The sequence below is a fragment of the Osmia bicornis genome, chromosome 14 (genome assembly GCF_907164935.1).
Source record: "Osmia bicornis bicornis chromosome 14, iOsmBic2.1, whole genome shotgun sequence".
NCBI lineage: Eukaryota > Metazoa > Arthropoda > Insecta > Hymenoptera > Megachilidae > Osmia > Osmia bicornis.
The window spans coordinates 1,269,399-1,295,112 of record NC_060229.1 but is presented as its reverse complement, the minus strand read 5'-3'; the positions used below and the strand labels follow the sequence as shown (position 1 = coordinate 1,295,112).

At 50.6% G+C, this 25,714-nt stretch overlaps 1 protein-coding gene across 4 annotated transcripts in view; it reads right to left on the bottom strand.

Annotated features, from left to right (window-relative positions):
• Positions 1–25,466, bottom strand: part of LOC114879298 (protein tiptop) — a 67,365-nt gene extending 41,899 nt beyond the window's left edge. Inside the window, exons 1-2 of one of the 4 annotated variants that reach the window (XM_029194102.2) lie at positions 25,408–25,466; positions 23,414–24,092 (exon numbers count right to left, since the gene is read on the bottom strand). Coding sequence is in view for 1 of the 4 variants with exons in the window: in XM_029194104.2 (XP_029049937.2) it covers positions 23,414–23,453 (40 nt within the window). In the remaining 3 variants the exon portion in view is untranslated. Of the gene's footprint in view, positions 1–7,169; positions 7,489–23,413; positions 24,695–24,985; positions 25,334–25,407 lie in introns of those variants that run through there. The other 3 variants (XM_029194100.2, XM_029194104.2, XM_029194103.2) reach the window with 3 other exon arrangements.
• Between the last annotated feature and the right edge of the window lie 248 nt (positions 25,467–25,714).

Below are 25,714 nucleotides of genomic sequence, written 5' to 3'. Positions count from 1 at the left end.
CGGCGACGACGGCGACGACGATGTTGGCGACGGTAGTAACGGCGGAACGGGGGGGTGGCTGGGAAAGCTGATGGGTGGGAAAAGCGGCAGCACCCTCTCCTCGTGCCCCGAAGCATTAGGAGTTCGGTAATAAATCTCGTTGAAAAAACACACGCGCGCACGTACAGGCACGTACACGCGTATATTCACGTATTCTCGAGCAGGGATCTCAGACAGTTCCGTTCTCTTGCTTGCGTCTATCTCGTTTGGTTCGTACATCTGTGCTCTCCGAACGCAAGCAGCGCGAGAAAGAGAAAAGCCAACGGATTGTAAGGTGGGAAGAAGGGTAAGAGGGTGGTCGTCATACCCCTCCAAGCTTTAGATCTTTCCCTCGTCTCTTCGTCGCGAAGCACCGCGTCCGACGGCAACGAGGTCGACATGATCTATGCACGCCGTGCAGAGGCGAGTGTCACCGTTTGCTTGATGCATCGGTTCTCACCTGAGCCCTCCCCTCCCCGAACCTCCCTGCCACCCATCGCTCCTTCACTTCGCGACGTTTCTTGGCCGTGCCCACCGATGCGATGCTTCGTAGATCGCGGATCGTCCTCCTCCTTTGTTGCGACCGTACGCGCCACGTTGTTGAAGAAAGCTTCCGAGACACGTGGAAATGTCCAGCTAGTTTCAAGGGCGATCGAGTTCAGAGACGATGGAAAATAATGGATAACGACAGGAAAGAGAGATAGAAAGAGGAAGACAAGGGTGAAAAGGGGGGCCAAGTTTGACTCGGTAAAAGGCTCGACACGGCGCGGCGAATAGTACGACGATGGTTACGTTCTACGGATCAGAGAGCTCGATAGCGTGCCGAAGTCGGAGCGAGCGGCAATAAATCCATTTTTCGTGAAGGGTCGGTCGAGGGGCGAGAGCGAGCCAGGGTCTGATTAGCAGCCTGACTCGCCGTACAGGATGACAGCCGGTGAGTTATAATATTGCCCATCCATCTATTTATCTACTCCATCGCCTCTCTTCTCCCCAATGCCCGTTCCTACCACCCCTCTGCTCCCTTCCTTCTCTTCTCACAGTTCCAAGCTCCTTCTTTCGAGGCGGGAACACGAATTTGCGTCATTCGCGTCAATTCGCCAAATGTCTGAAAATCTACTCAAACATCGAGACGCGATCCCAAAAATTCCCATCCGTTCCCGACGAACGACTCGACGCGACGCGCGACAGTCGAACCGTTTGCCTATCCTGATTTTTTCTTTTTTTGAAATCGAGAGAAAGAATTAAACTCGCGCGATATCGCGTCGAGGGTGACCCCTCGCAAATCTTTCCGAGGAAGGCGAGTGGCGGGACACCTCTCTATACATTTTGAACTGGAAAGACGCGGCGTCCCGAACTTTCGACGGGAACCAGTTCATATATCTGAAGTATGGCTGCCATAAATAAGCGACCTGTCCGTTTGCTCTGTTCGCCCAACCTCTTGCAAATCTTTCTTCCCTTCTCTTTCTTCCTTGTTCGTTTCTCCGTCTTACCCCCGAATTTCTTGAGATCGTAATATCGAGGTCGTGCGTACAGAGCTAGCCGTCTAAAGAACTACCACCACGAGGAAATATGGAGGAGGGTAAGACACGGACCTTTCTCTTTGTCCTCCTTCGCCTTTTTGACGTCACACTTGTTAACGAATCCTAGACCGTTTTCCGCCATTTGCTTCGACCGATTGTTCTCTTTCATTCATCCTTGTCGATTTTTTCATTATTTGGTTCAGTTAAGGTGTCGCGTTAACGAAGCATCGTATCGAATACATAAATGTTCGCAAGTATGTGTGTATGTGAACGTTTGAAAGCCTGATGCCGTAAAAGTACGCGTTGTCTTTGATAAATCGTTGACGTGGAACGGTTCGCGATCGCGAGAAGCCAGAACGCGTTTAAAGAAAAAGAAGACGGACGGGGCTGTGATCGCAGTATGGTCGCGTTTCTGCAGCCGGATATCGGGCGAGCAAGCGACCAAGAGAGGGACCAAGAGAGTAAGCGACCGAACGAACGAGCAAGAGAGTGAATGGAGCGGAGTGGAGCGGAGCGGGAGTGATTTATGCTAAGTCGCTGATGCTGGTGAAGCGGGGGCCCGTCTGTACGTTCTCGGGCAGCCATCTTGGGGTCCCTTCGTTTCTCCGAGGACTCGGATCGATTGACAGACCTATGCCCCCCGATCGTCGCTTAACGAACTCTCTTTTCGTTCTTCTAGCGACGCTTCGGTCGTTTCTTCTTACCTTTTCGCGCCTATCCACTCTTTCTTTTCTTCCTCCGCCACCTCCTCCTCCTCTTCTTCTTCTTCTTCTTTGCCTCGCTGTCGAGATTGTAGACGCGCGATAGTCAGTCACTACGGTTCGATGTATTCGAGAGTATTGTACTCGGACAACGTATCAAATATAGAAGCTGCTTGTTTCGAGGGTGAGTATCGCTGTCGAAAGCGAACACAGTTGATCGGATAAAAAACAAAAGTAATTCGGTTGATCCGTAGGTCGAAAGTTTCGCGCCTCTTGGTGCCGTCGTACAGTAAAAATCGTGCCACCGACCATCAGCCAGCAGCCAGCATCCGTTCTGATTTCTATCCGTCAACGTTGGTCAGATTTACGATGTCGCAGAGGGGCCCGTGCGGCCCTGTCGGTGGGCCCGGGGGTCCTCGTGCAACAATGAAACCACGCCATTTGTCACAGAGGCGCTTCCTCCGCTTCTAATAAACGTTCGTCCTACCGTCGTGGTAGAGTCGAGCTGTGCAACGTGCAGCACGGATCGACCTTTGCTTTTGCTCCAAGGATCGTGATCTCTCGACCGACTGCGCTCTATCTTTCTCTCTTTCTTTCTTTCACAAAGTCCTGCTTCCTTAACTCTCTACTATCCTCTCTCAGTCTCTCCCGTGTCCCCCCTTCTTTTCACCTTTACCTTCTCTTTCCATCTTCTCTCTTGTCCGTACCTTTTGCCCCGCGAGTTTCATCCTTCCTTCTCACTCTCTTTCGTACTTCGGAAGGTTGCGCGCCTCCATTTGTGATTCCGAAAGAGAGATCGAAACGGGAAAAGAAATGAGGAGAGAGAGAGAGAAAGAACGAGGGGCAGAGGTAAAGAGACAACGTGCACGATAGGATACAACGTGCCCACGTTCGTACTTTCACATGCCGGCACAATGCACCGGACCATCGAGAGGAATTGTCATACAAATTGTCGCTTATTCAACGACGATTCTGAAGCGAGGATGTACGACCTACGAGTCGGTAGCTTGGAACGCAAACTCGCCTTTTCAAAGAAATCGATCGTTCGAAGGAAACGAGGGACGAATTAAGTAAGAAAATAAATCTGATGAATCGTGTAAGAACAAACGATATCACAATCGATTGCATTCCGCGAGAACGCAGAGATTTCTGTCGTAAATGTAACGTGTCTAGCAGGAAAGATAGGAGACCGGTAGCTTGACTGGCGTTGCTGGCTGCCGTTTTGTAAACGGAGGTCATCCATGCTTCCCAGCCGCCAGATTCTTTTTTCTCCCTAAACGTCACCGCCGATATTTATGGCAAAGCATAGAGCCGAGGGGTTCGACTACTCTTTTCTCTGGGTCTCGCTACACGGCGAGAGCAGAAGACCAGGGCCCCGACGTAATTCTGTCAGCGTCACGCTCTCGGGTCAGCTCGACCTCGAAAGAGAGCCTGCGAAGAAGCGTAACGGAAGGAACAGCAGCGACCGAGTGCAGACCTCGGCGTGGGTGAGGGTGAAAGACACGAAGAAGAAATACGTCACTGGAGCATTTTCAATCATAACGCTCAACGCAACACTTCATTTCATTATCGGTCAAGGTTATCAGGTTATCAGGTTATCGGATAGTAGATCGCGTCCTAGATACATGCATCGATTCTTTCATTGCCGATTTACCGTATCCTTCGTTGGAAGAGCGAATCGCAGAGATGGTGGATCGTCAACTGTTTATCCCGCTTCTTTTCTCGAGTAAACGAGATTTCAGGTGGAAAGCATCGGTATCCGATACGCTATGACGAAAGCAGGAAGACGTGGTAACCGGTCTTTCGTCGAGTTTTCTCCTCAAAAGATAACACCGGCAGTCTTGCCGAAAAGCTGGTATTCAAGCTACGTGCTCTGTGCTCTATACTCTGTGCTTCGTGCTTCGAGGAGGTCTACCAAGTTGAAAGATTTATCGCTCTCCACTTATAATAGGTACGAAAAGTCGAGTTGCGCATCGTGGGTGACTCGACGAAACACGTTTCGTTCTTTCTCAAGGGAAATCGATCGATATTCCCATGGAAAGGCTCTATCGGGGATTCGTTGAATCGTCACTGTTAAAGGAATCGTATCGCCTGTGCAAACTGAACGAGTCTGGAAAAAAAAGAGAGGAGACTAGCAGATTGCACACCAACGATTTTACACCAGCCTTAAATAATAGAAACGACGTGAATTTTTTCTTAACATCTGCAGTAAATAGCGCGTATAAAACAAGCACGGTTCAACGATAAACCTACAAAGCCAACAGATGTGGTAGAAAATTTGTAACTTCTTTAAATCGATGCCCGAGGTAGTACGTTAATCGCTTTTGGAAAATATGGTTGGCAGATCTACAGGTTTTATAGCTTTATTACCACCCAAACAACTCTAGAGACTCTGAAACTTATTGTCGGTACCCAGGTACACCCCCATCTGCTTTCCTCGCAAAATTCCAATCTTCCCATTGTCGATCTAACCACCCAATACACCTATCTGATGAATCGTTCATCCGTTCCTCTTACCATACGTATCTAATTGTAACGAAATGTCACGATTGCGTAAGAGAGATTTCCTAGCTCGTAAAATGAAGAAGTTGAATTGCAAAGGGAAGGAAAATCGGGATCGAGAAAGAAGGATTTGGATCGAATCGATTTCATGGCTCCGGTTCGGCTGATTATACGATATTGTTATACAAAGGAAATCATGCGAGAAGGAGCGCACGGACGTGAACGGAAGAACGGATGGACGGATGGACGGATGGACGGATAGACGGGCTGACGGACTGACGGACAGACGGATGGACGAACGGACAGAGATGCGTACGGAGCGATCAGGTTTGAGCAGCTGTCTGCAACCACGTCACTCAAGTTCAGCGTGTCGGGTTCGCGGTGGAATGAATGCCTTTCATTATGAGTCTTATCTTCTGCCCGATCTCTCAACCCTTTCTACCTCGCGTTCCCGCTGCTCTCCTTTCTTCCTCGCCCATCTTCCTCTTCGCTCCGTTTCGTTCTCGGTAAATTCGATAGAGCAGGACTCTCGCGTTCCCGGAGGATACGATAGAGAAACGGAAAGAACGAACGAACGACGGAGAAGGAAAATGTTATCGTCGAACGGAGCACAGCCCTCTTTATACCTGAGTACCGCGAGATTTATCGTGGGTAAACCCGTCGAGTTTTTCTTCTTTCTCCAACGGCGACGCACCGACCGGTCTCCAGGGTCGAACGGAAGGATAATTAGAAGGATACACGGTATCGCGACCGCTTGGACGCGCACGATTCGATCGATCGAACAACGAAAGAGTGAAAGACCGGAGGAGGAGAGGAACAAGTGGTATCGGGGGAATATGAGCAATCGATGACAAAAGTCGACTACCGTCTCGTCGAACATTCGAACGGAATGAACTGTAAATATTTCCTTAGCTTAAAAACGCGAAGGAAAGTGTAAACGCAAAGAACCTGTTCTCTAACTCTTGATTCGCGTCAGAAACACCTGCTATCATCGACGAGTACCCGTTCATCTTCCGGAGACAGCGAGAATCTCGCATTCCTCTTTCGAACGTGTAAACGCCGCGATAGCTACGGCGCGGTGGCGCGCGCGCGATGACAAGCCGGACAGTTTGACACTCGACTTCCTAACGATCGGTGCTGCCTGTCGGAGAAAAAGGAAGCTTTGAATGCCGATTCTGTGGACCGCTTGATCGACGCGTCGTCTCCCTGTCGAGACCGTCTCTCTTTCTCTCTTTCCATATCCTAGATTTTCTTCTACGAGCCACCGCTTTGTGTGCCAACCCATTCGAGTTTAACGTTTATTGTCTGCACGCGCCCGTCTTTGTCCTCCTCGTCATTCATCGCCACCGAGCGACCGTGCGACCGCGTACACTGACGACCGTCCGTTAACGCGACTTGTTTTATCAACGAAATTCGTCCAACTTCCAGCATCGTTTTCATTTGCCAAAGTTGACAGGCGAATCGCAAATTTAAGAAACCACCGAACGAAGAGGAGGTATTGGGCTTCGTATAGATTGTCCGAGAAAATGTTTGCAAAGTGGCCTAGCCTCGGTCGAAGCAAGAGGCAATTGGTTTCGTTGTCTTTCTCGCGACTCCGTCACTTCGAGCAATTGACTTTGATCCGTTCGTGCGCGCGTAACATTGAACGCAATTACGGTCAATTTACGATGCCTCTCGGTTTCTCTCGCTTCCCTCCGCGTTTTAGCGGTCGCGGTCGTAGGTAGAACGCGATACGCGATCCACGAATTTACGCGTATAATAGTCCGAGAGGGTCGAGAAGGGTGTTTGACATGGTTCGATCGAAAGGTAGCCGATTCGTAAGGGAAAAGGAGCGGAGAACCTTCTCGTGCTTTCCCGCCGTTAAAGCCCGCGAATTCGAGTGGACGCGACTCTTCGTATAATATTACATCCTATTAGGGAGGAATAACTGCCGAATGAAACGCGACGACTAACGATAAACGAAAGGGGCGGCTCCTGAGGGTGCGTGTCGGTTGATCGTCACGAGGTCCAGGTAGGGCCCTAACGCGACGTCGTTCCTTGGTAATCTATCATTTCAGTTGGTCCTCGTCTTGGCTTCTCCGACGATATCGCACTCGCGAATTCCTTCGGGTACGCGGTCACCGGTGGTCGCATAAAATCCTCCCCGCGAAGAATAAATAATTTTGGTGGTAGATGGTTTTCGGCGAACGCGAAGAAACAAAGGGGCAAGAAGGAGCGATAGACGTGGAGGGGGACGAATTCGTGTTCCTTCGGGAGATCGGGGTGACGGCGGGGCAGTGGTCGGAAGGGGTGGTTTGTACCGAAGGAAAATTTCGACTATAAATAGCAGTGTATTCTAAACGAGGTACAGAGAGCGCATTGGATCTAAATTATGAATTTCATCAGCGGCAGTCTGCCGTTTCATTCCGCGTTTTAGCCTTCTACTCACCCTCCATTCAGCCCGTATCCTAGCAAAACACTCTTCCCAAGCGTTCTCGTGCCGCGTTCCCTCTTTGCCGTCTTTGTCCCGCCTGGCCGGCTTCGGTTCTTTCGGTCACGTCTCTTCTTCGTCGTTCGCGTTCGCGTTCGCTTTAGCTTTCGCGAGTTTTCAACGGATAGCCGCGTCCCACGGCACCCTCCGCAACCCCCGTACGCCCCCCTGGCGTTTTCCCGGCACCGCCAGAGATGAAAAGTTCTGGCGAAGACATAAAAATACGGCGCTGCATTTCCCTTTTAAAATAACGCCCTTTGCTCCTTTTTCAGTTTATTATTATCAAGTTGCGCAGGCTGTGCAAGCGCGCGTTCGCTTTTCGCTGTTTGCCGACCTCTTCCTCTCTTTCTCGCTCCCATCGAGATTCCCTTCTCGCCGACTTCCTTCCACTCGGCAGCCACCCCTCGGTACGACCGTATCTTTGGCTATAACGCGGCAAACTCGCACCCTGTTAGCCCCGTGTTTTCCTCCCGTCTCATCTCGCAGCCAACGCGGCCCGTTGCAACTCTATTCGTAACTTCGCGTTTGGGAAGTTCCAGTTATGGGAACGAACGTCCTCGTTTACCTAACTATACGCCCGCTCTACCCGACTCCTCTTCGATAACGCGATAACGCGATAACGGCAGGCTACGAGGGATCGCCGCACCGCGGCCGTTCTCTCGGTTTTCCATCGATTTTCTCGCCGACCGACGGGAGTCATCGATCGAACCGCGAAAGACGAAGAGGACAAAGAACGAATTTGGTTTCGTCAGCGTGGCGACCTTGAATACGATGACGAGCTCGTGACGCGAGAAGGCGTCCGGTTCGGAGCAAAAGCGAGGATCGCGCCTCACGCCGCACGGCTACACTATTTATAGGCGGCCTGGCAAAAACACGAACGATGACGGCAGGGTGCGAAGTGCCTTCTCTGAAGCTCGACCAAGTAACTGGAGAATCGAGCGGATCAAGAGGTGGAAGGAGAAGAGAAGGAGAAGAAGCTGAAGAGGATGGTGGTGTTGGTAGCGGGAAGCAAGAAGCAAGAAGCGAGAAACGGGCACCGGGGAGGCGAGTGGCGAAAGACGCGGGAGAAGAGACAAGACAAGACAAGACGAGACGAGACGAGAGTGCGAGGAGGCGAGTTCGATGCGGAGCATCGTGTGCGAAAGGAGGAGAGAACCGTCGATCAAACGTCGCGAACGTCCGAAGCGTCTGTCTGGAACGAAGACGTCTCCATCAGACGTCAGATCGAGCCACACGTTTCTCCTTCCTCTCATTTTTATTACCGCCCCAGGGCTGTAGCTACTCGTGCTCCGATTCGTGCCATCGGCACCGCGACGAGCAAACAACGAACAATGTCTTGCGAAAAGATTCGCGATTTCGGGCTCACCGAAACGAGAATTCTCGATTCTCGATCATCGATAATTTGGTGGAAAGTCGAGGGACGTAGAGCACGCTGGAATTTGTCCGCGAAACTAGCTTCGAGCCGTTCGAGCGGTAGTTGGCGAGGAAGCGAACCGATAAAACGGCCAGATACGCGGCTGATACGGGAACGACGCGCATCGTCCCAAAGTGTTCCGGCTAGTTGCGACGCGGTTCAACGTATGATTATCCGCTCCCCTGAGGCCCGACTCGGCAGAAGAGAAACTACGCGGAGGTGGTGTTGCGCGAAGGGACGCAGCGGAGGTGGTGGTGGTGGTGGTGGAGGAGGAGGATGAAGAGGCGGAGGACGCAGGACGGTTATTAGTTGCCACGCCGTTGTCGTTTTATCTTCGTGCCCAATTAGCAAATATCATTCCGTAATGCAACGTGACGGGGCCTCCTCTGAAAAGAGTGCAGCTGCATCGGCATTAAAAAAAGGGGTAGAAGAAAGCGACGCTCGAGGGCTGCGGGTCGACAGCGGGGCCAAGGGAGCGTGAAAGAGGAAACGACAAAGATAGCGGATCCCCGTTCAAGTTTTTTTTATTGACATTTTAAAAGGTACCCGAATAATACCAGTCGACATACGTAATAATTATTGCCTTGCTCTCGCTACCGATCGGTAATGCATGGAACGATTCTCGCGACCGGTACTCCACGAGAAAACGGCATCGATCGACGATTTTAAGCCGTCCACCGACTTGCCGCGCGTCCCTTCTGGGATTTTATACCAACGACTCTCGATGTTCGCCGCGCATTGTAAATTATACGAGTAACGGTCGATTAATTACCAACACCGATGCGCCAGAACTCGTCCAAGATTCGCTCGTTACCCAAGCCGAATCCCTGGACATCCCGAGAGTGCGTTCATGCTTTCCACCGACTCGCGTCAGCCGCGAATTAATTCTCTCCTTGTCGTTTCGACCGTGATACCCACCTCGCCGAATGGTACGAGTATCGTCATCGCCAAAAGTCTTTCAGTCTTTCCGAGATATCGCGGTTCGATAGTATCGAATTTTCAAAAAATCTGGTCGAAGGTCGGTTGAGGGGTGAGATAAATGAAAAAGGCGGGAAACGGGCGAACGATTTCAACTCGGGAGCCCGACTAGAGCAAAGATCGATGACGACGATGCCATGCCGAGAGAAGTAAGGTGAAGGTGAAGGTGAAGGTGAAGGTGAAGGTGAAGGTGAAGGTGAAGGCGAAGGCAATGGCGATGGCGATGGCGAAGGCGAAGGCAAAGACGAAGACGAGGGCGAAGGGGAGGCGAGGACGGATCCGAAGAAACGACTGGTTGGCAGTGCACGGTGGTCAGTCAGGTCGATGTCAGCTCGCTAATTGGCAGCCGTGTCGCATAAAGGTACCTCGAAGCCGGTTTGTGTAGCTGGCTGCTCGTCGCGTAATTCGTAAGCGGTTCTTGCCCCTTCTTTCGTGGACGCTCCCACCCAAGCCTATCCTCCCTTCGTTCGCATTTCTCTCCTCTTTCGTCTCGCGAGCAACCAGCTACTCGTTCATCCTCCATCCAAATATCTTGGCATTCGAATGTCCCTGCGTTTTCGCTCTACGCCACTGACCGCGACCCATACACTCCTCCATCCACACCGTTCCTCCTCCGTACACCTTTCGGCCCTGTTTCCCTTTATGCGTTTACGCGTCGCGCGTGGGCGAGTTAAACGGAATGGACAGCCTGACAGCGAGCGCGTCGAAACGAACGACAAAGAGAGACCGTGGTGGACAGGGGGAGGCGAAGAGATAGGGGCCGGTAGAAAACCAACAGGGAGGAAAGGAGGTGGTTAACCGACAGAACGATGTATCCTCCGTTGCATGCCTATGAGCTCGATCACCGTTAACTCTTGTAGAACAACGAAACGTCATGGGTGGTCCTCCAGCATACGTTCTACCGGGTCGCGTATATCTACCAACTTTTTCTCCGAAAGCGTACGGGGGTGAAACGCGACCGGAAGGAATTGCCAGAGGACACGAAAGGACCAACGCGGAAGGCCGGTAGGCGATGAGCTCGGAAGGGTAGAGAAGGGAACGGTGCGAAACGGTGGTGGGAAACTGGGAGTAGTGGGTGGAGGCAGCGGCTGCTATCTGCACCGCGGCTGACACCTGACGGATAGCCTGGCGTCGGCAACGCGGGATATTAATTTGGTAATTTATGAGGCCCGATTAGGCAGCGCTATCTGTCGAGCTAATGCGCGAACCGTTGGCAGGTCATCGCCAAAGGGCCTGTGTTTCGAGCCGCTAGAGGCCCTTCCACAACAGGGACTCGGACCGAGTGTTTGCCTACATCCGGAATTCGAATTTCAAAATATCGCGTCCACCGAATGACGTTACATTTTTGTAATTTTCACGAACATTGTTTAATCCTGAGCGTGCGGGTGGTTAAGAGGAGAATCGTGTACGTACGGGAAGTCGATTGTCGCGAATGGACAGAGAAACGAGGAGGGGAGAGAAGGTTTCGGAGCTATAAAGCGGCTCTAGCCTGGACTCTGATCACGGCAGCAAAGCCGCGTTACTTCTGACGCGTGATAGATGGATGCACAATGGAAGAACACGCGTGCCTGGCTGGGTGCGTGCGTTACCGGTCCGGGTAGCCGTGTAGGTATCAACGTAGGTGGATGAGGATGAATGGCTCTCGTCAAACGGAAGGGACCGCCCGCCGTTTCGCGCCGTAATACGCGTCCGCGTAAGAAGCACAGTAGGTCGGCTTATCGATGACCGGACGGCTACTTACCCACCAGAGAACAAGCCACTTACCGGGTTCAAAGTCTCGCCAGTTGTTTATCACTCGACCCTTGACAATGTCTCGACACCGACCCTAAGCTATTCGTACTAGCAAACTCGGTTTCATCGACTCTTTCCTTCGGTATCTTCGCATAATCGACGAGAACATCAACGACCTAACGATTATAATTACGCGGTCGGTTTATCGATAGCCGGAAGCTAACCGAGGAATCGAGGAATAAGCATCGGTTTTGCGATCCGAGTAACCGCGTACAAATTTCCGCGCGATTGACGGAAAATCGTCGAAGCGAAAGAAATAGAATCGATAGGCCGGTTCGCGGGTAAAGCTACTCGCCGGCAACGCGTTTAACGAGTCACGAAGCTGTACGGGAAATTAGAGCTCGCGTTTTCCCGTACAAACGCGACCGTACAAACGATAACGTTCGATTCGAGTTGGCAGGTCCTTTAAACGGATCGCACCGGTGACGCTGGGAAAAACAGAAAGCGCCGCATCGAACGGGAAAGACAATAATCGGGTGTAAACAAAAAAGCGAAAAACAAAAAAAAAATACTTTCAGCGGAGTGGTAGCGCGAACAATGGTAGCCACAAATCAACGGGATTATGCCACTATTTCACGCATGGCTATGGCCGGCTCGCATGATAAATCAAGCTGTCGTTGGGCCACAATAAACAATAACATTTGGACGGCCGGCTGGCGGGACGGCTGGTACGACTCTTCTTCACTTAACTCGGTCATTCGCTCGCTCCAGCGCACGCTCCGATCGCACGTGTTATTTCCTCGGCCTCGACGCTCCCGAACGCACACCGGTTCTCGATAATAAATCGCTTCGCGAGGACATCGACGAGCGCGTGGGCATCTCGCTGCTGCCTGTCGTCCAACTTCTCTTTCTTTCTTTCTTTCTTTCTTTCTTTCTCTCATGCCCGATAACCACGCTGTTAAATCTGTTGCGATAAACGGAGCCAGGGATCGTTATTGATCGTACCGATTCGATTGCCCGCGAAATCGATGAAACTCGCTCCGTTTCGATCGACGCGCCGAGAAGTTACGAAATCGTCGCCGAGACGTTCACCGTATCGCCTCGATGCGTCTACCCGTGGAATTTGTTCGTCGACAAAGTCGATTGGAACTCGCGAACCGGTCGCGTACAGTGCACGACCGTATCCGCCGACTAATTATAGCCTCCTATTTATTTTATTTACGCGTACGCGCGCGGGCGAGTTCCGCCATGGTACTCGTATGCACAGATACACACATCGAGTACGGTAGAGACATAAATCAAAATTCCATTTCAACGTTCTAACGAAGGATCAAATAAAACACTTTAATTGACGTTTTTACGGCGGCCGGCAGCCCAAGTCGAACTGCTGCCTACCCGCTCGACGACTGACCCCGCTCATTCTCGCTCGTTCCTTCGTTCTCGAGTACGTTTCCAAGACCGTTCCGGTCACGTTGCAAGGAGATACGACGTTTTGTCGCGCTTTTGCTCCGTACTCTGAACACTATATCCTTCGAGAATCGATCGACGTTTGCGTATCGATTTATAGCACGAGGACACTCGACGATTCTTACGACTCTGTTTCAACGAGAAGTTGCGTTCGCGTCTTTGTTTCGGAGCAAGACGCGTAAAAGTGGACGAAGAAGAAGAGAAGAGAAGAGTCGAGAGGAATCGAGACAAAAGGAGAAGAAATAGGGGGAAAGGAGAAATGGTATGGGATAAGAAGCGTAAAGGGGGATCGGTGATTATAGCATCGCGGTTATTGTTAAGGGTGCGTCTAGCCGCGTTACTCCCCGCTCATAGTGATTATCAGTAATTTCACGGTTTTCGGAAGAACCAGCGTAAATATAGAGAAAGCCCTCTGGCCACTTTAATATCGCTCCACGCCGATCAATAATAATAACGGAATACGCGGCTCTTGTCCCGGACTCGATACACCCGATGTATTATAGTAATTTCCTACCACGATTTCTACTCCTTCGCTCTGCGCCCTTTGGCCCACTGCCCGTCTCGAACCTTACGAATACAGCGTAAATTTTCGAGGAATCGAAAAATCGTTATCTAGCGAATATTTCGTATTTGATTTTCATTGAAATTATCCTGAAACAGGAGGTGTAATATGCGAAGAGCGAAATGGAAAAAATTGCAAATAGAAATTGGATCGGTTTCGAAGTGTGCGACAGTACAAGAGGGACCCGATAGATCTGACTAGCCAAACTCGAAGCGACTCCAGCGACGAAATGAAAAAGACCTCTTCCCTTCCATATCGAGATAATGATACTCCAGCTTCCATCCCTTTAAATATAAACACGCACCCTCACTGGACCGCATCATCGTTCGTTCCTCCAAGTTGATCTTCCAGTCGCGATTTTTTTTCTCTCTCTTCTGTACCCAGTTTGATGCTCGATTCTAGTTGTTTTGCGGTTTACGACGGTTCGCGTTACAACTGATTATTAGCCGCCCTTCCTCCTACCTTTCCCGGCCTTTCGTCCTTCTCTCTTTCCTTTCTCGTTTCCCTTCTTTTCTCCTCCACCTATTCATCGTTCCTTCTCTTTCTCCATTATTATACGTGGCCGCCATATACGGCCATTATGCCCAGACCCCGATATACAACACAATCCGCTGTAATGCCGGCCATAAAATTAAATTAGGGTTATAACACGATTTTTCACAAAGGTTCCGTGGGCCGCACCATACCGAGCCACGCCGCATCGCGCGCTACGTTTTCAACCGTTCTTCTCTTCTTGAACGTATTCTCGTGGCTCATCGGCAACTACCTGCTTCGATCGAACGTACCTGCCAGTACGTCCCGATCGTTCGATCGATCGACCGACATTCCTACTGTCGGAAACCTGCGTACCACTTTGCGAACCTCTCGAACCAATGATCCTGTGCTCTTAAATGACTGTAAAATGCTTTTCAACGCCTTTGAACCCGTCTCAGCTATTCTCTTACAACTTACGCCGTTGTGTTAGCAATGATGATCGATAGTGATCTATTTAAGATGAAGGAATAACGTCTGTCGAAATAGTTTATCTTCCGTCCGATAAGCATCACGGGTTTATAAGGTATGCGAGGATTTTTGATCGCGGGTCAACAGTAATCGTCGGTGCATCGGTGTCTCTATCTATATACGAACTATGTCGCGTATTAAGGTCAATCGGTAGAAATATCCGCGGCACGGCGTGGCGAATCAGCGACGAATTAAGAGAGGAAGCGAGCGACGTCTGGCACTCGTTAAAACGGACGAGACCGTAAAAGTGTATCACTGATGCACTGTGCAAGATCAGCGCGTGAAAAGCGCGTTATGCCAAGATGAAATTCGGCGGAAACGAGTCGCGATCGAGTGGACGCAACGGCGAACGAATCTAATTAATAACTGGATTATTCTGTACGAAGGATAGAATCGTTTCCAAGAAGGTTCGTGTTGTCTACCTTTATGAAGAATTCAACAAAGTTGTGGATAGACGAGCGAGCCTGGGGCCTCGGATAGAGAGATAGAGAGATGAAGAGGGAGAGATAATAGAGCTATGGGGGAAGTGAGAAGCGAGGAAGAGAAAAGGAGCGTCGATCGGAAAGAGGGAAAGAGGGAAAGAGAGAAGGGTAGAGGGTGAGAGGGAGGAAAGTTTCGGGAAGGAGAAGCCCGCGAAGAGAATTCGAGAGGCCACAAATCACGGAGCGAGGGTGTGAGGCGTTGGAAGTAGGGTTCGTCGGAAGGTGGAAGAGGGCCGGAGAGGTCGGAGGCAGCGATAACAGGGGGGTGGACGGGTTGGACGGTTGGACGGGTGGTCGGGTGACGGGGCAGGGTGGCGTAACCGGGTTGGGAACGGGGGCGAAGTAAGAGGCGAAGGCAGAAGCAGAGTCAGAGTCAGAATCAGAGGCAGGGGCATAGGTAGAGGCAGAGGCAGAGGAGGAGTGGCAGGCTGCAGACGCGGGGCGCGACATGCTTTATGACGTCTGTTCATCACATCGCCCCAGTCTCATAAATTAGAAATCACCCCTTAGATAGCTGGCACCCATCTACGATGGCGTCAGTGCCGTATCGTGGGAGGCAGGGATCGCCTCCGACTCGTCCGATCCACAAGAAGGCGGGGGAGTGAGACGGAGGGCGGCAGAGAGGATAGAGCGGACAGGGGAGCGGTACGGACGACGGCAATAATTTTCACCGTATGTCACGCTGCTGGAAGAAAAAAACTGGCCATGGCTCCGCAGGATCGCACGAACCATTCTCGTTGACCCTCTACCGTTCTTTTCCGTTCGCGTTCTACTCGCTTCGGCTTCGACCCCGGCTTCGATCTAGCCGCGTAAACGCAAACCTTAGATCCCTTCCAACCCTCGATATCTTTTAACCACCAACAATCGTTTCCCTTAAATCGTTGGAAAATCAACGAGACTACGAGAAACCCCGGCTAAGCTTACGAAACGGCGAAACTTTAGTCCGTCACCGTGACAAGAAATCTGAACTCGACGTCGCGTCGCGTCGCGTCGCGTGACTGACGCTCGACGTTGACTGTATCGATCGCTTGTTCGTTCGTCTTCGAAGTAATCGACGTTGATTAAAATCGAAGCGTAGCGAAACGATCTATTGGCCTTATCCGTTGCTAGACTGACCGGTGCGCGTTTCTAACGTGTACGCGGCCTTGTTTTTGCACCGCTACAGAACGCGGCGTCTAGCTGTCGTTATTCTCGCTTTCTTCCCCTTTCTTTACCCCTCGTTCGTTCGTTGGCCACCCTACACCGTGACGTCCACCTTCCTTTCAACGAGAGCGACAAGCGCAGCAAGCTGTCATCGTGCCAAAATATCTTTCGTTCCCTTCCTCTCTCTATCGCCCTCTTATTCTCTTTCGCTTCCACTATTTCCATGCTCTTACTCCATTTCCCTGGCTTATTCGTCTCTCCGCTTCTCCTCGGTTGATTGTGAGTCACCGGGCCATCAAACTTGCCGGTAAAGCGCGGAAACTTTACGGTTCCGCCGTGTTTAAAGGTGAACGATTGATATCACTGGGCGAAGTCGAAAGTCGAAACGAAAAAGGAACGAAAAGGGAAGAAGAGAAAAAAAAAGAATAATTCGGGTAACGAAGGAAATGACGCGAATGAAAACGGTGCCTCGATTCTCGAGACCCTATGAAACCGGGAAGAAAACAAATCGGAATCTTTACGGTGCTCGCAAGCAAGAGGATTCGTTGTCGAGAAAACTTTAATTGGTTCTCGAATCTTAACGATTAATTAATCTTCGATTGACTCTCGACTACTAATGATTCATTACGGCCGATCTTTGGCCGTTACGATCCTCGACACAAGAGGCGCGGAGAAAGACGCAGACAGCTAATCGTCGCGACTTCTTACTTCTGCAAACTTTGAACGGTGCACGTTCGATACTGGAAGTTTAAGCTAATAACAAACTATAATATTTTATCCAAATGTCTTGGACGGGTTTTTTTTCTTTACCATGAGCTCGATTGGAAAGGTTCTGTCGACAGCTGCAAAAGCGTTCATTCGAAGGGAGTTTCGAAGGAACGATTTGACAGACGCAGAGCTGTACGTCGCAACTGTCCGCCTGTACACCACAGACTCGCCACTGACAAGACGATGGCCCCTGTCGACATACTCCCCCCTCGATTCGTTCGATGTGGGATGTGGAAGAATACTTGGGAAAAGTGTGGACTCGAGATACGGTGTAGCAAAGGGGTAGAACGTGGTGCAGTAGCAGCAGCACAAGGACGAGGATGAGGACAAGGAGGAAGTGAAAAAGGAAGAGGAAGAGGAGGATGAGAAGGAGGTAGAGTTGGCATCGGTGGTAGTAGCGAGAAGTAGCGTTGGTAGTGGTTGACGAAGAGGACGGTGGCGTTCACCACCACCACTACTGAGAGGGTAGCGTTTATGTGAACGATACAGAGGGGTGAGCGAGTTTGGAGTGCGGATTCGACGGTGAGGCGAGGCTGTCCATCTCGCGGCACGTCGCGGTAGAATGGAGTCGTGGAGTAGGTCGAGGGGTGGGTGGACGGTCGAAGGTGGAGGAGGTGGTAAAATGAGGGTGGTTTGAGGTGGGTGTTTGAATGGGGAGGGTGGTAGCTGTCGCTCGCCCGGGCAGCAGACGTCTTCTGACCCGGCCGGTGGCTCAACTCGACTCAACTAGACTCTGCTTGCTGGCAGGAGGCAGCAGCCGGAGAAAGAGGAGGAGGAGGAGGAGGAGGAGGAGGAGGTGGTGGAGGAGGTAGCGGCTGAGGAAGAAGAGGTACGGGGGTCAGGGGAAAAGGAAGGTTCGCGGAGGAGACGCGAGGAGACGCGAGCAGGGATAGAGAGTAGGGTGGGTAGGTGATGGCGATGGTGAGGGGCGCGGATGGTAGGTGCATTGCTTTTCACAGGAGAAGGTGGAGGAAGTTGGGGTCGTAAGGGTGGCAAGCGTATCGATCCGGACGGAGCTTGGCTGACGGCTGACGAGGCCGTCACGCGAGACGAGACGAGACGAGTCGAGTCGAGACGAGACGGGACGAGACGATACAGCCGGACGGACAGACATACCCTACGTACGTACGAACGGACGAACGGAGCAACCCCACTCCTTCGATCTTCCCTTCTGCCAGCAAGATTCGAAGGGGGTCGCGGTGTCGGGGTGTACGAAGCGGCAAGCCGTAATAGTAGATTCGGAGATGAGAGAAAGGGAGACGGACATAGAGAAGACGAAGAAGGAGGACGGACAGAGGACGGAGGACGGAGGACCGAGGAGCCGCGAGGGAAACTCGAGAGATACTGCTTACTTCCCCTTCGGGGCCTTCTCGTTGCGAAACAGTAGCTAGATTGTACGTGCATGGCCGGATAGCTTGGCCACTGTGCCGCGATATCGTACTTCCCTTCCTACCCTCGTACTTTTCCCGCGTCCGTGTACTCGTGCACATATAGGGGCGCGTGTCTGTGAAGCTTCCGCTTTCCGCGCACTCGTCCCACCCTTCGAACGCGATCCTGCACGCGTGTGCGTTTACGAGTTTTGGCTCGGTATGTCGCGATCGCTACTCTCCAACGAAATCTTTCCACTCTTCCTCAACCTTCCATCGAACCAGTCCGAGCAAATTCTTGTCTCGCATCCGGAACTCTCGGTACTTTGGCCAACTTTTACGACGACGATTACTCTTCTTAATGAGAGACGGGTTTCGTTCAACGTCGACCGTTTTATCGACCGTACCTCGACGAAACGAATCGAATGCGTTCTATGTTTCTGGAAATTTTCCGCTATTTACAGAAAAACGGAATGCGATCGTGGAACTCTAAACGCTTGTGCTTTCCCTGGATGGCCGAGTTTATTTCACGGCAACCGATAATTAAACAATGACGTTCTCGACTTGCCGCGTCCAGTTCGTTTTTTCCTCGCACCCTCGAACGAGCTCACGTTCGTTCCTTTACCCAGCCACCCCAATCTCGGTCGGCAGCGTTTCCGTGCCCCCAGTGTGACGCGTTATATATGAACTGGTCGACACGGCGATTCGGTTACCTGTCGCTGTGTGTTCGAGCCGAGTACAGGTAACCCGAGGGAGTTTGCAAAACTGGCAAGGAAAAGTCGGGGGTGGCGGTATGTTGTGTGCGTACCGGCGAGAAACGGGCGAGCGAGGGAAGGAGAAACGAGAGGTCAAACGCACTATCACCACCGCCACCACGCCCACCCCCGCGTTCCCGCCTGCGGCTACTCGTCCGCGAGCATAGCCGCAAAGCGAACGTTGTCGCAAAGGCAAAAGAGTCTCGCCGCGTGCAAAGGGCAAACACCGAAAGTCACTTAAGCGTGCCAGCACGTTCAACGCCAACCGCGGCAGCGGTAGTTCCTTCTCGAGTGGCACGGCGTGTCGTCGATGCGAGGACAAACCGTGCCTTTTCTCCAGCCGATCGGACGCCGAAGCAGATAGAGAATTGGAAAAGGAATTCGTAAGATCGCCTCCTATCCTTTCACTTTGATCGTCCAACACCACCCTCTGAATCTTTCACCCCATTTCCCACAGATCCCAGGCGTTAAGATATTTTCCTCGCGTTTCAATATTCGAAAATTCTCTCTCGATATAGGTAAATTAGCCTTTGCAACCTCTTTTACACCCACGAGAATATCGTGAATTTATTTCGGTTATTCTTCATCGTTTGACGAGAAAATGAAACAACGGGGCTGCATCGGAACGGTACGGATACGCTTTGATGTGCTTCCAGCACCCACAAGCGTCTCGAACGGCTCCTTTATGGCAGCCATCGGGCATCTGTCGTACTGCTGTCTTTTTCTCCGGCTAATTTATTAGCACCGCTTAGAGAATGGCGCGGGGAAAGATCCGGCAGCAGGCGCTAGACCCGAGGAGCGACCAGTCGTTGCGTCTCTCGGTATAAATTGGGAGACGGATCAGTCGGATACGGCGACGCCGGTTTTACGAGCATCGAAAATAGGGTGAGAGGACGCGAGACGAGACGAACGCGACAGCTACCGCTAACGCATCGCGCTCGATCCGATGAAAACTCTCTTCTCGTTAAATGATTTATTCCAAATGAGAATATCGACCAGGGCCACGTTGCCGACGGCTCTACTGCCGCATTATACCGATACGATCAAATTCGAGCCCTTGATTCGTTTCTTTGAAACACCTACGTATTTTCTACAGGTGTAGGTACAGTTCCTGAACAGCTTCGCAAGCGGGTCACGGATCTACACGAAAACCTGTAATGTTATCCGAGAAAATGGTCATTACCGTGAAGCATGTACACTTTTGTCAGCAACGTACGGTGATTTTTCATTGGAATTAAATTTCTAAACGATGCGACGCGAAAGCTTTAAGATTTAAATGTTGTTTCAAAGAAATGTAGTTGCGAACGGTTATAAAACAAAAAGGACAAAGTAGAGATCGGTGTACAGCCTCGTTTGTCTCGAGATATACACCGGTTTTAGAGTACTTGCTCGTCGCTGTTACATCGCGTGTAAATCATCGTCACCGGAAGAAATAATGGAAGTCGATTAGAAAGCCGGCCGAATAGCAGCGTACAATAAAACGAAAACGTCGAACCTTCGAACGAAAGCGATTTTACTATTGTCGTTTTTTGATGAATCTCATCGAATCGCAGCGAATGGAATCATCCTGTTTTCGGCCAAAAAATGTTTCATCGATCCTGTCAGACGCGATCCTCTCTCTACCTGCGCGTTTCTCGAAGGTTATTCGACGATAAACTTTAGTGGTTGGGCGTCGAACGTTGTTGTCGACGTTGTCGTTGTATACTTTCCTGTTTCCGTGTCTGGTCGAGAAGCTTGCGAGAGGTTGGAAAGGCTACGTAACGTTTTTCACAGGGCTGAAGGATTTATGAGGCTGGGGGAGTGAGACTATGAGACCCAAAAATGCGTCGGCATTGTTTGAGGTGAAAGTTTTGCGCAATGGGTGCCGTTCGCCACGGGTCACCGAGGGATTTTACTACGATCACCAGTGAAATTTCTCCTTACGAGGAGGAGCAGGTATCTACGGGACTGGGTACCGTGTGTCCTGTCGAGTCCTTTTAAGGACGTCAGGAATCGTCGTAAATTTTTTGCCGCCCGTCTCGTAGACCTCGCATCGGTTATGGCCATGGGAAAAACGTGTTTTCCTTTTCGGCCATTCGACGTTGTCCGCGTTTAAAAACAACGATCGATCGAAAAGTTTGATCGAAGGAAGAATTTCCGTTCGCGGATAAATTACTAGAAGGTAAAATTAATTGCTCGTTGGTTGGCGAACCGACGCGCTAAATATATAATCAAAGCCGAAGATGTTTAGCGTCGAATACGCGAGCGAGGTCTGTGTGTCGTCGAATCGATCATTTTCATCTGGTTCTCCTGGTTGCAGCGAGTCTTTCGACCAGTTCCGCAGAGTCTCGAATTGAAACCGTATAGCGTCGTGTTGCCTTTATAATTCCGGACCTCCGAAAATATCTGGTACCGAAGACGGACGACGACCGTATGAATGCGCGTGCGCGGACTTAAGGTACTCTTCCTGCTTTATGAATGGAGCCGTGGATCACGGAGTCGCGTCGCGTCGCGTCGCGGAGAAACGCACGGAACGGTGGCCAACTCGATCATCCCGTCCTCCCAACATATTCGAGCAAAGCCTTATAATTAGCGCATCGCGGTCGAGGCTTCCTCGCCTCTTTACCTCTTTGCCTCTCTCCTTCTTCGATTCTTTGACAGTATAATGGTTGCTTGAACGAATACTCTGAACGGTGAATTATCGATTATTGTACATCTAAGGGTGGTTGTTGATCGACAACGTACGCTTTCACGGTGGTTGCTCGTTCGTTGCCAGAAGCAGAACGAAACGCGACTGGCTACGGGTTGATCGTGAAACAGCCACGAGATCGAATTACAAATGAGTTTGCTTTTTCGGACATTAAGAAGAGAAGAGGTGCCTTTAAACTGCACCTGTTGCGCCAGCTACGAATTTTCTGATAAATAGCCAACGCGTTAAACTAACGCGATCCTGAATCACCCATCGTTCCTCGAGACGAAAAGGCCGGTAATAAATAATGCGACCTTCTTAGAATCGATTACCTCGAACGTGACGTTCACCGTTAACAGGCAATCGAGGAGCGAACAAAAATAGTGGAAAAGACGTATCTGTCGCGTTCGCAGCTTTCGATTAATCGCGCATCCTGCTCGATCTTCTCGATATTTCATCAAGAATTTTTCGACGGAACGAGATCGAGACCGAGATTGAACGGTAACCTTTCCGCGTATAATGGTAATATATTGTTAATTAACTTCCTTGAAGTAACGGTCGCGGCATGTTGCTAGTTTCGATAGACGGCAGATCGATTTGTACGCTGTTTCTCGAATCCTTTCACCGAGACGTCATAAATTAAACGGAGAAATTGGCCCAAGTCGCGTTGCACGATTCGCAAAGCGTATTTTGTTGTTTCCCGACCTATTCGCGCCTACTTTCGCTGACGGCTTCATCGTATCGCGCGATTTCTTTGCGTTTCTGCTGTGCCCGGATAAACGCGTTCACATGCGTATCACGTGGAAAACTCGGTTGTCGTTCGAGAGGAACACGGAATTTCGCGAAAATCTGATCGAAAGGTGGATTCGTTCGGAAGCTCTGGCACCACGGAAGCTGGCGAAAAACTGCGGCGTTTACGGCGCCGAAACTCCGTAGACTGCCGTGGATTTATGTACGCGGCGGGTATCCGCGCGCGCGCACAACGAGATTTATCGGCGCTTGGCCGAGTTTCGGTAGGGCAAGTTGAGTGAATTGTAAATGTTTCCGGCAGAACTTCACCAAGATGGCGTCCTACACCAGGGGCGAGTTTGTTTACGCCTCATGGCTCCCCACGTGGGAAAAGCAGCATGGCGCGCATCAAGCTTTCAAACGCACGAATCCTCTTGCCGTTTGACGACTGCTTTTTTCACCACTCGTTACAAACTTTTCTCTATCGTTTACCATTTTATACTGAAATTTTTCAACGCTCCCCTTTCTCCATCGTATTTTAACTATTTCAAAATATATTTCTAATACAGTCCAGAAATATTTTAGTTGTTCTAAACTAACGTACTTAATTTTCAAACGAGACTAAAATTATTAACGAATATATCCTATCAATCTTTCTGTCAATCGATCTAAGGTTTACCTTAAATTTTATTTAGTGCACGTGTCACGAATAACTTGTAGTCGGTACAATAGTTTAAACGTGAAACACACGTGAGTAAATAAAAATGGTCGATCATGGAAACGAACGAAAGAACAGAGAAGATTTATCTCTTTATCGACAAACCTTCCTCGGCACGTTAAAAAAGTTATTTTATCGAGAAAATGAACGCGTATGACGTGAAATTGGTGGAGGAAAGGAGGCACGTTACCTCGAGGCTGCGTACAACACGTGGTCACGTATACTAGACAACAGAATATCGAGAATGCAACGTCGGCGTTGCATACCAGTCGAGTGTCAATATTGAATCATTTACAAACATCCCGTATCGATTGGAAACCTAATAAACGCGTGTAAATTTCATTCCTCAGCTGACTAGCTACGCATGACAGTCATTCACGAGGTTAGGGAGGAAAAATGCGTTAAAGATTGTACTCACATTTCATACGTTGCGGAGCGTGCTGTTTCCTTCGGGGCATCTGCGTCCTTCGGGGATGCTCGATTATCTGTATGGCCTCCAGGTCTTCGCTCCTTAAACTCGGCCGATCGGATCCGAAACATGTGACGGTCGTGCGTGGAAACCTCCTTCGAAGATCCGGCGTAGATCTTCCGCGGGAAACTGTTGAAAGTTTCCCTTGCTCCGACTCGCACTATAGTCACCCACTCGCGCGTTTCCGATGAGCACTACCTCATCGCGATCTTGATTGATCGATTTTGCCTGATGATCGGTGCTCCAACGATCGGCTTCATCGTTCTCCGGTTCTTTTCGTGTCAACGATTAATCGTAGCTACATTTGTACAGGCACGTTGTTTAGTCGTATACGAGGATGATGTTCGACCGAGATCACCGGTTGTTTCGAGGTTAAGGATTCCAGCAACGTGCCGCGCACTGATCGCACACTCGAATCACCGCGAAGTTCCGCCAGTTTGTTTTTCTCTTTTCGATTAATCGATGCGTGTAAACTCACTTCATATCTCGTGCTCACTAACAGAAACGCGCGTATCACTCTCGTAACGTGGCACGATTCGTCAACGACATCTGCGATCGGTTCACTGTTGGATTCGAGATGAAAATACAGGCCCGCTCGGTTGAACGTTAAATCGGGAATAAGCCGCACCTACGAAGGATCCAAGATAAGAGCGAGGAAGCGTGCTGTCTTCTTGTAATCTGCGTGTCGCGAGGGAAACACTAACACGCTTTCATCTCGCGATCGTTCCTCCGTGAATAATAATCTCGTTTTCGACACTGTCCGCGTGTAATGCCTGTATTTCGGCGACCAATAGGCGTCACTTGAGTGCCGTGAGTACACTTATCGCGACGCGTTTTTCTTTCAACAGAGAGCTAATCTGAAAATCGGCGACGGCGATTAGCTTGTTTAAACGCAGCCGTAAAGTGGCGCGATGCGACGCGACCCGCGAAACGGAGGAACGAACTCGCTTTTTCCAAACAATCCAAAGGATCCTTCGATCGAGGACCGAGGATCGAGGATCCTGATGATCGCGCGATAACTTCTCTCTGGGACGTGTGCCTCGCGACGACGCCTCGCATCCACTTGGGACGCGCGCACGACACTCCGCCGTACGTACTTGCGTTCGTAGGTACGTACGGAGCTAGCAAAAGCTCGCTGGACAGAGGAAAATGGAGGAGTGCGAAAGGCAGAGATACCGAGAAAGGAAGAGAGGAAGAAAAGGGTAAGAAAGGGGGAGAAGCGGTACGCGAATGTGTGCGTTCGTATATACCTGGGAGACCAATTGAAAGTGCAAGGGTGAAAAAGAGGAACAAAGAAAGAGGGACAAAGGGGGAGTACGAGAAAGATTGAGAAAGATAAAGAGAGATAGAGGAGGAGGAAAGGAATAGATATGGATGCAGAGTGAGATAGAGATAGTGATAGAGGAAGCGGAAAAGGAAGAGAAAGAAAGAGAATACGGGGATGGAGGGCGAGAACGCGAACAAGGTAGAGAGAAAAGAAGCGGAGGTGGAGGAGGAGGTGGAGGTGGAAGTGGTGGCTACCGTCGTTCGTGGATCGCGAAATCGAGCGGGCGGCGGTCCAGCGCTGACTGACTACGGACTGGCGTCGCGGCGGCAGCCCGCGTGGTGGGGGGCCCCAGGAGTAGTAGTCCTCTTTCCCTCTCGTCTCCTCCACTCGTTCTCGTTTCCTCGCTTGCCAGCTCTTCCTTGCTCCGTTTCGCTCTGCTATGCTCCGTTCTATCCCTTGCGCACTCTTCTTCCACTTTTCTTTCCGTGTTTCATCCGATGATTTTCCCTTTCACTGAGCACTCACCTTCGTGTCCATATTACCGATCGCGACCAAAAATTCGACGATCAGGGCCGAAAAATGGTAAAGGAAAGATACGAGAAAGGTGGAGGAATAGAAGGGAGGAGAGAGAGATAGAGGTTACTTGGAAAAAATAAAACAGCGAATAAACGTCTACCGAACAAATTGAGCAAAATCGAAGGAAGAAGCGTTCTCCGTGACTGTCGATTTTCTTCGTCTACTCGCCGGTTCAACGGCGCGACGATAACTACGAAGGGGGCTGGTGTAAACGTTAGCGGCGGCGCAATGACAACCACTCCACGTCCGTTGGATGCACTGCTGATTCAAACGAGATTCCACCGTGGTATTCACGCGTTCCTCTTATTTCTTTTTTTTATTCCTCTTTGCAGTATGACCTCTCGGAAAAAGAACGAACCACGAAGAACGAGAACGAAAAGACGCGACGAAAGTTGGTCGATGGGCCC